The sequence below is a fragment of the Heteronotia binoei genome, chromosome 8 (assembly GCF_032191835.1).
Source record: "Heteronotia binoei isolate CCM8104 ecotype False Entrance Well chromosome 8, APGP_CSIRO_Hbin_v1, whole genome shotgun sequence".
NCBI classification, from domain to species: domain Eukaryota; kingdom Metazoa; phylum Chordata; class Lepidosauria; order Squamata; family Gekkonidae; genus Heteronotia; species Heteronotia binoei.
Window position 1 is genome coordinate 114,203,907 of NC_083230.1, and position 12,523 is coordinate 114,216,429.

The following is a 12,523-nucleotide window of genomic DNA, read 5'->3' on the forward strand; positions in this document are numbered from 1 at the left end:
CACAAAGGACTGAAGGCACTCCTTTCAAATCGGGTCTCCCACCCGTTTGAGGGGAACAGTCAATTTGGGTTGGTCCTAAATGGGGAGAAGGGTCAAAGGTCATGACTTTCAGCCCTCTGGGCCCGAACCAGCCAATGTGCCCGGAGGACTCTGAAGACCAAAGTCCCTTTGCTGTGAAACACCAAGGCATTTCTCCTCAGTTCACAGAGGTTAGACTGGAATTTCTCTCCCTCGCTTTGCGTCAACGGAGCTTGGGACTCAAGCCAACTTCTCCCCTCCCACCTCCTCTCTTCCTCCCGTCTCCAGCATCAAGATAATGTAGAAAAATTTGTGATTTGTATGTCTGAGGAGGAGGAGGGAAGTCTTAACCATGGACTTTTACAGCTGCAGTTGTTAACGGTAGTGCATGTCTCCCACATTCCGACTGCTTGTCCTCCCTCCTCCTTTGAACAGTTTTAATCCCTTTTCCCTCCTCCTCCTCCTTCCTGGAGAACCGTTCCAGGGCGAAGCATTCCAAATAACGTCTCTGCCATTTTGAGGAGCGTGGCAGCTGCCTTCGAGGCCGAGCGGCAAAGGAATCCCAGCGGATAGCGGAGAATTCAAGGCCATCAGCCTGAGTTCTAATCCTGTATCATTTGCCTTTTTCGCATCTGGAGGATTCGGCAGTGATGGAAGCTCAAAGGGGTTGGCCCGGCTGACGGTTGCTGCGGAGCGCTTCTTCTGCTGAGGAATCTGTAAGTTTTCACTTTTTCCTTCTTTGGTCTGTCCGTAGATCTCCCTCTCGCTGTCCTGACTGTTGTGTTGTTGTCTTATGTCGTGTTGTGCTGTTGTGGCTTCCCATTGAAATGACTGGGCTACCTCCCCTCCCCTGAAAGGGACTTCAGCTCTGCTACAGTTAACTTGGAAACAATAGCACCCAGTCCGTCAGTGAAGTTTAAACCCCGCCGGCAATTTACACCTTCTGCCCTGGAAACATTTTCCCTACACCTCTAAAGCGGTTGACTGACAGGACTGAAGAGAAAGTACTCTGCACAGGCTCAGAAGCACTCTTTTAGGGTTTCCAGGTCCACCTTGGCCATCAGCAGGGGATAGGAGTATAGGGTTGCCAGATCCAGGGAAACGACTAATTTGCAAACAGAACCTGGGGAGAACAGAGTGGGGTACGATGCCCTGGAGTCCATCCTCCAGAGCAGGTGAGGCCAAACTTGCTTAACGTAAGAGCCACATAGAATAAACATCAGATGTCTGAGAGCCACAAGGCATAAATGTCAGATGTTTTGAGAACTGCAAGAAAGGAAGGAAGGCAAATAAATTAGAATGGGTTAGAACGGATAAAAGGAGGTACTTCTTCACCCAAAGGATGATTAACATGTGGAATTCACTGCCACAGGAGGTGGTGGCGGCCACAAGCATAGCCAGCTTCAAGAGGGGGTTAGATAAAAATATGGAGCAGAGGTAAATAATGAAGGATAGGGGCACCTTCTTTTGGGGCTCATAGAATTGGACCTCCTCGTCCAATCCTTTTGAAACTTGGAGGGTATTTTGGGGGAAGGCATTGGATGTTATGCTGAAAATTTGGCGCCTCTACCTAAAAAAAACAGTCACCCAGAGCCCCAGATATCTGCAGAACAATTCTCCATTATATCCTATGGGAATCAGTCTCCTTAGGGAATAATGGAGTGCCCAGAAGATATATTCCTCCCCCCACCACTTTCTGATGACCCTGAAGCAGGGGGAGGGCCTCCAAACTGGGAGATCCCCTGCCCCCACCTGGGGATTGGCAACCCTAGAAAGGCAATGAGCAAGAAGGAATCTCTTCTGTCTTTTTTCAGGTACCCAGTCCCAGTAAGATCATACAGAAGAAATCTCTTTGCTGTCCTCTTCTGCTGTCTGCCATACTTTTCTTCCTGTTGGCTTGCGGACTATGGTGACAGGAAGATGTTGGCTAGGAAGAGCATCATCCCTGAAGAATATGTCCTCGCGCGGATCGCTGCTGAGAACCTGGGCAAGCCACGTGTCCGGGATCGTCCACGGAAAGCCCGCTTCATTGCCAAGAATGGGGCCTGCAACCTGGCTCACAAGAACATCCGGGAGCAAGGCCGCTTCCTGCAAGACATCTTCACCACCTTGGTGGACCTCAAGTGGCGCCACACCCTGGTGATCTTCACCATGTCCTTCCTCTGCAGCTGGCTCTTCTTCGCCATGGTGTGGTGGCTGGTGGCTTTTGGCCACGGAGACATGAACTATCCGTGTGTTCAGAACGACAACATCAGTGGGTGGAAGCCGTGTGTGACTTGTGTCAGGTAAGGTGTGGCCGTAAGATTCAGGAATACACTTGGTTTTGTTTTCATTTTGAAGATCATTTATAATTAGGGTTGCCAACTCAGGAAATATCTGGGGACTTTGAAGGGTGGAGCCAAGAGACTTTGGGGTGGAGCCAGGAGCAAGGCTGAGACAAGCTGTTGAAATTAAATGGGTTGAAATTCAATCAAAAGAGTTTCCGGCTCAACATTAGGTAGAACTTCCTGACCATTAGAGCGGTTCCTCAGTGGAACAAGCTTCCTCGGGTGGTGGTGGGCTCTCCTTCCCTGGAGGTTTTCCAACAGAGGCTAGATGGTCATCTGACAGCAATGAAGATCCTGTGAATTTCGGGGGAAGGTATTTGTGAGTTTCCTGCATTGTGCAGGGGGTGGACTAGATGACCCTGGAGGTCCCTCCCATGATTCTAAGCAAAACTGAACTCTGAAGTGAGTTCTGGCCATCACATTTAAAGGGACTGTACTCCTTTTAAATGCCTTCTCTTCACTGGAAATAATGGAGGATGGGACTCATAGAATTGGACCCCATAGTCCTATCTTTTTGGAACTTGGGGTTTTTTGGGGGGGTTTTGAAGAGAGGTACCAGATGCTATGCTGAAAATTTGATGCCTCTACCTCAAAAAACAAGCCACCCAGAATCCCAGATTGATTCTCCATTATACCCCATGGGGAACCCATCTCCATGGGGTATCATGGAGTGCCTAGCGGACATTCAACCTCTTCGGCCCTGCTTTGATAACCCTGAAGTGGGGAAGGGCCTCCAAGCCAGGAGATCCCCCACCCCCAACTGAGAACTGGCAACGCTGTCCTTGCCTCCCTGCAGAGAGGGTCTCAGATGTAACAACAGTTGCAATTAAACAAACCCAGACAACTATTTAAAATTGTGCAGCCTCGCATTTCAAAGGTTAGCCATCAGATTAATAGAAGGCCCCATTAATGTCACAGTGGCCGACTCTCCTCCCAAGTACGTCCAAGCAAGTCCAAAATATGGCCATGTCCATCGTCATTGTCAATAACGCACTTGTTGCTCAATGGAAGGGGTCCTCAATCTGGTTAAGAAGATAAGAACATAAGAGAAGCCATGTTGGATCAGGCCAATGGCCCATCCAGTCCAACACTGTGTCACACAGTGGCAAAAAAAACCCAGGCATCACCCGGAGGTCCATCAATGGGGCCATCCCACTGTGGTTGAGCCTATGGGCACCCTGAGATCTTCGAGAATGGGGAATGGGTGCTACCACAAAATGGCCGTCACTAAGGCTGCCAGGTCTCTTGCTGTGGTGGAAGGTGTTGCTAACTGACACTGTTGTCTGCTCTGAGCAGTAGTGGGAGAAAAATAAAAATGTTGCCAGTCTCTGTACCAGTACTTCACTTCCAGGTAGAAGCCAGAAGTGACAATGGGTAGCTCTAGGGCTGTAGTTGTATTACATAGTGCTGTCACCAATGTTGCATGCCACCCAAGTCCCCACCCCTCAAACTTCCCACTGGTTGCCTATCTGCCACAGAGGACCAAGGTCTGTAAGAAAATTGCAGCCATGGGGTCTTACCATAGAGTTTTCTGGCAATTCCTACCACTGTCACTTCTGGTGTTTCCCTGGAAATGACATCATCAAGGTCAAGACACTGCCTCTCCCCACTGTGTCCCTGCCTCCAAGTCTCCTGCTGGTTGCCAGACTCTTCTTATGATGTGAGCCACTTTGGAGCAAGGAAATGTGGAACATGGGTCCTTCAATAAATATTCCAGGGAGTGACAACATGGGACAAAGTATGCTCCCACAAAACCACTAGGCGCTGGACTACATGCTGTTGGTCAGTGCAAGTAGTCACAATCCTGTGGCACCAAAAATATTATTTCAATGGAAATTAAATGAGTACTAAGCATAAAATATAGTTGAGCTGTTAGTGCCAAATTTAGGGTTGCCAAGTCCCATGCAGCCTTCGGCAGGGGGGACTGTTTTCATGCATGCAGATAGTGTGCAGCACGACAACATCACTCCCAATTGATGTCATCACGCAGCCAGTGTGGCACGCCAGCTGCTCTAGGAGCTTCCGGGAAAACTCATAGTTTTCCTGGATGCTCTACCACGGGGTGGCCAACGGTAGCTCTTCAGATGGTTTTTTTGCCTACAACTCCCATCAGCCCCAGCCATTGACCATGCTGGCTGGGGCTGATGGGAGTTGAAGGCAAAAAAACATCTGGAGAGCTACCATTGGCCACCCCAATTTGGGAGCAGAAACTCTATGGTACAATCACCAGCGCGATGACGTCACTGCGAGTGATGTCATCACGCCGGTGACATCGGGGGAATATCCCCCACCACCACCCCAATGTGGGCTGGTGGGTTGGGAACCTCTGGGGCAGGGGAATCCCCACCCGGTCCAGGAACTTGGCAGCCCTAGCCAAATTGTTGCCTCCGATCTCAAAAGTACTCCTGTAGCAATGGGTTTATTCATTTACTTAACTTATACCCCATCTTTCTCCCAGCCCACCAGCACAGAGCACGCCACCAGGGGATCCCCACCACCAAACAGCCCTGTCGCCACACAACATGCTCTATGCAATGATGTCACCCGGAAGTGATGTCATCACGCCAGGCATGTCACTCTGGGGATGCTCTAGGATTCATGGTAAAACTCTATAGAGTTTTACCGTGAATCCTAGAGCGTCCACCGTGCAATATGCCCGGTGCGATGACGTCATTTCCGGGTGACATTGCACTGAGCTCGCAAAGCGCACGAGAGAGAAGAGTCCCCCGCTGGAGTGGCAGAGGGACTCGGCAACCCTAGTCAGGATTCCAAAAGTGCCCACAAGCTCCCCAATCTAATGTCGGAGTTCAGGCCCACATATACAGTCATCGGAATCAAGTCTAAAAATTTGCTTGCATCGTAGCAGAAAACACGAATCCCAGCATGTTAAGGGGTGTCAAATTCATTTGTTATGAGGGCCGGATCTGACATAAATGGGACCTTGTTGGGCCGGGCCATATCGGGTTGGGCCAGGCCATGTTGGGCTGGGCCATTTCAGGCCAGGCCATGTGTGTACCTACTTGAGATTAGGTAGCAGAGATATAAACTTTATACAGGACACACACAAACACAATTAATTTAAAAAAAAAAAAAAACTTAAAACATGCTTTAAATGTTAGCACTCGTTGGTCTTAAAGGTGCTTTCTTTGTATTTCTCCCATAGGATCCAGAGAACTGGGCAAAGGAATCTGTGGCGCTTTCCTTTCTTCCCTGCGGGACGGGGGAGGGAGGAGCCTCAAGCCAATATAAGGGAATAAGTAGCTCTGCTGTTTGATTGAGAGAGCCTGGAAAACAAGCTTTGCTTTCCCCCCCTTCCTCCCCAAGGGAGGAGCCTCAGCCAATGGAGAAAATAGAGGCTTTGCTCTGTAGCTCCTGTGCATTTGAGCAAGTCTGGCAAAGCAAGCTGTTATGCAGAAGGAAGCAAGAGAGAGGGAGAAGGAAGCAGATGACTGCCAGTTGCTGAGGGGCCTGATAGGAGCTCTCTGGGGGCCTGATCCAGCCCCCAGGCCACATGTTTGACACCCCTGGTTTACATGTTTTAAGATTTCCCTATATAAAGCAAAGTCCCATGGTATGGTTGGGCAAACTTAATGAATCTAAACAGGTCAGAGCCTGTTCAGTGTCCAGGAGAGAGCTAACTTTGGGTTCCTTGATGGGGGGAAAGGCAAGATAGGAATGAAATCATCTTCCTGCATACAGAAAACTAAAATGCTAAAACTGAGAGTTCTACCTACCGTCCTTCTTGATATGCTATATTTATACATTCAGGGGTTTTGTTTGTAGGAGAACTTTTGAACACAGTCCTTGGCCTCACTTGTAGCCCAGAAAAAACGTAATCAAATGATCCAATGGACTGCATAAACTGAATCACACCCCTATCACATATATGCTTCACAAATGAATATCTTGGCTGCTCCATCAATCTTATCATGGCGTACCATTCTTTTCTTCCTTCCCTGTAGGTCCTTTACCTCTGCTTTCCTCTTCTCCATTGAGGTCCAGGTGACCATTGGTTTTGGGGGCAGAATGATGACCGAAGAGTGTCCCATCGCCATCACCATCTTGATCCTTCAAAATATTGTGGGACTGATCATCAATGCTGTCATGCTTGGGTGCATCTTCATGAAAACCGCACAGGCGCACCGGCGAGCAGAAACGCTTATCTTCAGTCGGCACGCTGTCATCGCCGTTCGTAACGGCAGGCTCTGCTTCATGTTCAGGGTGGGGGACCTGAGGAAAAGCATGATCATCAGTGCCTCGGTGAGAATCCAGGTGGTCAAGAAGACCACGACACCCGAAGGAGAAGTCATCCCGATTCATCAGCAAGATGTTCCGGTTGACAATCCCCTCGAAAGCAACAATATCTTCCTCGTGGCTCCTTTAATAGTTTGTCACGTCATTGACAAGCGGAGCCCTCTTTATGATATCTCTGCCAACGACTTGGCCAGCCAAGACCTCGAAATCATTGTCATACTTGAAGGAGTCGTGGAAACCACTGGGATCACCACCCAAGCGAGAACGTCCTATATAGCAGAAGAGATCCTCTGGGGTCATCGCTTCGTACCCATCGTGACAGAAGAGGAAGGGGCCTACGCGGTCGATTACTCGAAGTTCGGCAATACGACCAAAGTGGCAGCTCCACGCTGCAGTGCCAAGGAGCTGGACGAGAAGCCTTCCATCCTTATCCAGACGCTCCAGAAAAGCGAGTTGTCTCATCAGAACTCCTTGCGGAAGCGTAACTCCATGAGGCGGAACAATTCCATGCGGCGGAACAACTCCATTAGGCGGAACAACTCATCTTTCATAGTGCCCAAGGTCCAGTTCATAACACCAGAAGGGAATCAAAATGCGGTAGAGACATGACAGGTCTCATGTGATAAAACTTAACTATTTTGTAGAAAAGGGAGGTATTTTTTTATTCATGTTAAAAATGGCATTTCTTAACTCGTTGGGAAACAGTGGGACTTGGGGTTATTTATTATATGAAAGCACTAAGTCGAGACACTAAGGTGATAGGCCTTTGTCTGGACTGTACCACATCAGACTGCTGGGAAGAGGATGACGTGACAGAATGCTTCTCCGTGCAAAATATCCCTTGAACACAAAGGTGTGTTTAGGTTAGGAAAAGCTAAACCCCTTTGCCCTGACATGCTAGTTTTCCATGTGGAAGGAATCTGGAAGGAAAGCATGTGAACGGTCTGAGGTGACCAGGGCTTTTTTTGTAGCAGGAACTCCTTTGCATATTAGGCCACACACCCTTGATGTAGCCAATCCTCCTAGAGCTTACAGTAGGCCCTGTACCAAGAGCCCTGTAAGCTCGTGAAGGATTGGCTACATCAGAGGGGTGTGTGGCCTAATATGCAAAGTAGTTCCTGTGACAAAAAAAAAAAGCCCCGGAAGTGATACAGCTCAGACATTGGTTTCCCACTTCAATGAGAGCCTCCATCCACGTGATAGCAACTATGGGTAGCTTCTCACTTTACAATTCTGTGACCAAGGCCTGTCTGATAGTGTTATGTTGGATTACCAATCATATGGAACCAGGGGCGGAATTCTAGCAGGAGCCCCTTTGCATATTAGGCCACACCTCCTGATGCAGCCAATCCTCCAAGAGCCTACAAAAACAGAGCCTTGTAATGCTAGAATTCCACCCCTGTATGGAACTAACAACAGCTATTTGAGAGTGCCTCTGTAAAGTATTCCAAATCTTCAGCTGATTCTGAATACACTTAGGGTTGCCAGGTCTGTGTTGGAAAACACCTGGAGACTTTGGGGGTGGAGCCTGGAGAGGGCGGGGTTTGGGGAGGGGAGGGGCCTCAGTCATGGAGTCCATCCTTCATAGCAGCCATTTTCTCCAGGGGAGCTGAGCTCTGCCGCCTGGAGATCAGGTGCGAAAGCAGGAGATCTCCACCCCCACTTGGAGGCTGGCAACCCTATCAGATCTGGGTTGGGAAATACCTAGAGATTTTGGGGGTGGAGCTGGGGAGGGAGGGGTTTGGATAGAAGAGGACCTCGGCAAAGTATAATGCCATAGAGCCCGTCCTCCAAAGTGGCCGTTCCCTTCAGGGGACCAAATCTTTGTAGTCTGGAGATGGGGTGTAAAAGCTGGCAATCTCCAGGCCTCACCTAGAGGTTGGCAACGAGAGGCTTCCCTGGCAGGGGAGAGAGCCTGAGCTGATCCTACCCCCAAAGGGCTGGGCCAGATCTAGGGTTGCCAATCCTGGGGGCAGGGGATCCCCCAGTTTGGAGGCCCTCCCCCTGCTTCAGGATCATCAGAAAGCGTGGGGAGGGGAGGGAAATGTCTTCCAGGAATTCTATTATTCCCTATGGAAACATTCCCATAGGCAATGATGGAAAGTTGATCCGCGGGTATCTGGGGCTCTGGGGGGGCTGTTCATTGAGATAGAAGCACCAAATTTGCAGTATAGAATCCAGTGACTCTCCTGAAAATACCCCCCAAGTTTCAAAATGATTGGACTAGGGGGTTCAATTCTATGAGCCCCAAAAGAAGGTGCCCCTATCCATTATTTCCTATGGAAGGAAGGCATTTAAAAGGTGTGTGGTCCCTTTAAATGTGATGGCCAGAACTCCCTTTGGAATCCTTTTATGCTTGTCACACCCTTGCTCCTGGCTCCACCCCCAATGTCTCCTGGCTCCACCCCCAAAGTCCCCAGATATTTCTTGAATTGGACTCGGCAACCCTAGCAGACTGCACAACGGGTGTCTGCTCAGCCAAACCTTGTGCAGCCCAGCGATAAACAGCGTCGGGCCAGGACATCAGAAGGGTTGCACATTCTCCCGTCTGAACCTGCACATGTGCTGAGACCATCAACAGAGCCCTCTGGGAGAGAAGCAAACAAGCGCGAGAGACCTGAGCTTTTCTGTTGTGGTGCCCAGTTTGTGGAGCGTCCTCCCCAGAGACAATCACTTGGCACTCATTCTTTATCTTCCCCTTCGCCTCCCCCCTTCTCTTTTCTTTCAGTGCTCAGCGCCAAGCTAAATATGCTTTGTTTACACAAGCTTTGGCGGGACGTAGAACAGAATTGGTTTTCCCCTTCTGTCTTTTCCTTCTGTCTCATACGGCCGCTGCTTTTATCTCTTGGTGGGGTAGAGGGTTTTTGAACATAAGAACATAAGAGAAGCCATGTTGGATCAGGCCAATGGCCCATCCAGTCCAACACACAGTGGCCAATATATGTGTGTGTGTATACACACACACACACACATATATATACTGTGGCTAATAGCCACTGATGGACCTCTTCTCCATATTTTTAACCAGTCCCCTCTTGAAGCTGGCTATGCTTGTAGCTGCCACCACCTCCTGTGGCAGTGAATTCCACATGTTAATCACCCTTTGGGTGAAGTACTTCCTTCTATCCGTTTTAACCTGACTGCTCAGCAATTTCATTGAATGCCCACGAGTTCTTGTATTGTGAGAAAGGGAGAAATGGACTTCTTTCTCTACTTTCTCCATCCCATGCATTATCTTGTAAACCTCTATCATGTCACCCCGCAGGGGACGTTTCTCCAAGCTAAAGAGCTCCAAGAGTTCTAACCTTTCTTCATAGGGAAAGTGTTCCAAACCTTTAATCATTCTAGTTGCCCTTTTCTGAACTTTTTCCAATGCTATAATATCCTTTTTAAGATGTGGTGACCAGAATTGTACACAGTATTCCAAATGAGGCCGCACCATCGATTTATACAGGGGCACTATGATACTGGCAGATTTGTTTTCAATTCCCTTCCTAATAATTCCCAGCATGGCGTTGGCCTTTTTTATTGCAATCACACAGCATCTTGACATTTTCAGTGAGTTATCTACCACGACCCCAAGATCTCTCTCTTGGTCAGTCTCTGCCAGTTCACAACCCATCAACTTGATGAATTTTCAAGCAATTCAACATCCCTTAGATAACTACTTTGAGGATCTGAGTTTCTCTCTCGTAGGACTATTAGATGTCCCGTTTCACAAGGGTGATCTTTTTCAATAAAGGTTTCTTTCTCACATTCTTTCATTGGTGTGGTGCGTCATTATGTTTGAAGTCGTGTGTTTGTTAAGCATTGTCAAATTGCTTCTGACTTATGGTGACCCTCGCGCAGAGTGGTAAAGCTGCAATACTGCAGTCAAACTCTCTGCTCACAACCTGAGTTCGATCCCAGCGGAAGCTGGGTTCAGGTAGCCGGCTCAAGGTTAACTCAGCCTTCCATCCTTCCGAGGTCGGTAAAATGAGTACATTTGCTGGGAGCAAAGTGTAGATGACTGGGGAAGGAAGTGGTAAACCACCCCGTAATCTGCTGTGAAAATGTCGTGATGCGATGTCACCCCAGAACTGGATATGACTGGTGCTTGCATAGGGGACTACCTTTTACCTTTTAATGAAATAACAACCTCCAAAATGTCCTATCATCATCAGCCTTGCTCAGGTCCTGCAAGCTGAGGGCCAAGGCTTCCTTGTTTGAGTCAATCCATCTTCTGCTGCCTTCGACTTTCCCTAGCATTATTGTCTTTTCCAGTGTGTCTTCTTATGATGTGACCAAACTACAATAGTTTCAATTTAGTCATTTGCGCTTCTGAGCATGCCTGTAGCTACGAGGGGGCCTGCGGGGGCACAGCCCCCTGACTTCTGGAAGAGGCCCCAACCAGCCCCTGGGGCCTCTGCCATGGCTCCAGGACAGTGGAGAGGTCACTTCTGGGGTGGGGGGACATAAGCAGTCCCAGCCTCTGGCCTGAGTTAAAGGGCCCGCCGATCAGCTGAGCTACGAGTCCTTTAACTGACGTGGGGGCTGGGAGCTGCTTCTGCTGCCAATCTGCACGTTATTTTACCGGTGGGGAAGAGAGGGTGGCAGTGAGCTTGCCACAGCCCTCCCTTCCCTGCCACTAAAACAGCGCAGGGCTGGCAGCAGTTGTGGCAAGCGGGGGGAGGAGGGGCGGCGAGCAGGGGAACAGCACGGCGGGACGGCGGGGGGCAAGTGAGTGGAGCACAGCGGGTGGAGCACAGCGGGTGGGGGAGAGTGGAGTGTGGCGGCAGGGGGGGACGCCTGCCTAGGGCCTATTCGCCCTAGAAGCACTCCTGGAAGCAGAAGCAGCCCCCAGCCCCCCGCTACTTAAAGGGCCTGTGGATCAGCTGTTTCGCGGGCTTTTAACTCACGTGGGAGCCTGCTTCTGCTGCCGGCCCACGCGTTATTTTACTGGTGGAGAAGAGGGGGTGGTGGTGAGCTCTCTGCAGCCATCCATTCCCTGCCACTAAAGCAGCGTGTGGGCCGGCAGCAGAAGCAGTCCCCAGCCCCAAGCAAGTTAAAGAGCCAATGAAACAGCTGATCCACGGGCCCTTTAACTCGCCTGGGGGCTGTTCCTGCCCACAGCCCAGAAGTAAGTTGGTTGTGGGGGAGGGGAGGGCAGTGGCAAGAAAGAGAGGTAGGCCACTGGGGAAGGTCACTTGGGACACTGGGTGGGGCATCTGTGCCCCTCCCCCAATGTAAGTGCTCCCCCACCTTCCAGATTCTGGCTACGGCCCTGCTTCTAAGGGAGAGTTTAGGCTTCATGTTTGAAGTTAGAGACATAAAACACTGTGGCTGATTCCCCACTAGCCTTGTGCTGGTCTAGCACTGCTTTTCCCCATTTTCAGAGAATTCTACAGCCACAGAGAGGAATTTGGAAAGAGGCACAGCAGCAGTGTGTGCAAATTGGGGCAGAATCACCGTGGGAGGAAAGGAGTGTGAGACCCGGTCAAGGCTAATAGGGAATCACCCTATGTGTTTTCCCCACAAGCCATTTAGACCGGATGAGACGGAATTGATCCATGCTATTTTTCTACAGACAACTTCATTAGCAGCCCATTGCATCCCCGTATATCCTGTGTTCTTTTACCAGCTTTTAAAAGGCATTTTGCCATGTGGCTGCAGTGCCAGAGGTCCATGTGTGGGGTCACAAAAGTGCTACTGAGCCTTCCTGGGGCTACTGTCTTTTAAAATTTTCCTCCTGATTTAAAGGAGCCCAATTAATTACTTCCTCTTCGCTTCCCCTTTGCAGGGGATCTCCGGCTGATTCTCCTCTACCTGCCCTCGAAGTTTTGTGAGGATTGGATGTATGAGGTCCAAGTTACAGCAACCCCCCCCCCCAAAAAAAAAAAATAGGTGCTCCCAGGAAACTGGTTTCTGGGGAAATGACAGGGGCA

General features: G+C 49.7%; 1 protein-coding gene across 1 annotated transcript; it reads left to right on the forward strand.

Moving 5' to 3' along the window:
- Nucleotides 1–1,859: 1,859 nt before the first annotated feature.
- KCNJ8 (potassium inwardly rectifying channel subfamily J member 8) lies at nucleotides 1,860–7,487 on the forward strand. Its single transcript, XM_060245917.1, has 2 exons — nucleotides 1,860–2,303; nucleotides 6,308–7,487. The coding sequence occupies exons 1-2, from the start codon at nucleotides 1,939–1,941 to the stop codon at nucleotides 7,206–7,208; spliced, it is 1,266 nt and encodes a 421-aa protein (XP_060101900.1). The 5' UTR covers nucleotides 1,860–1,938; the 3' UTR covers nucleotides 7,209–7,487.
- Nucleotides 7,488–12,523: the final 5,036 nt, after the last annotated feature.

Excerpts from the sequence above, each read along its gene's own strand:
- KCNJ8 (XM_060245917.1), top strand. The coding sequence starts at position 1,939 with ATGTTGGCTAGGAAGAGCATCATCCCTGAAGAATATGTCCTCGCGCGG. Across the intron at positions 2,304-6,307 it reads CCGTGTGTGACTTGTGTCAG|GTCCTTTACCTCTGCTTTCC; the intron begins GTAAGGTGTGGC and ends CCTTCCCTGTAG.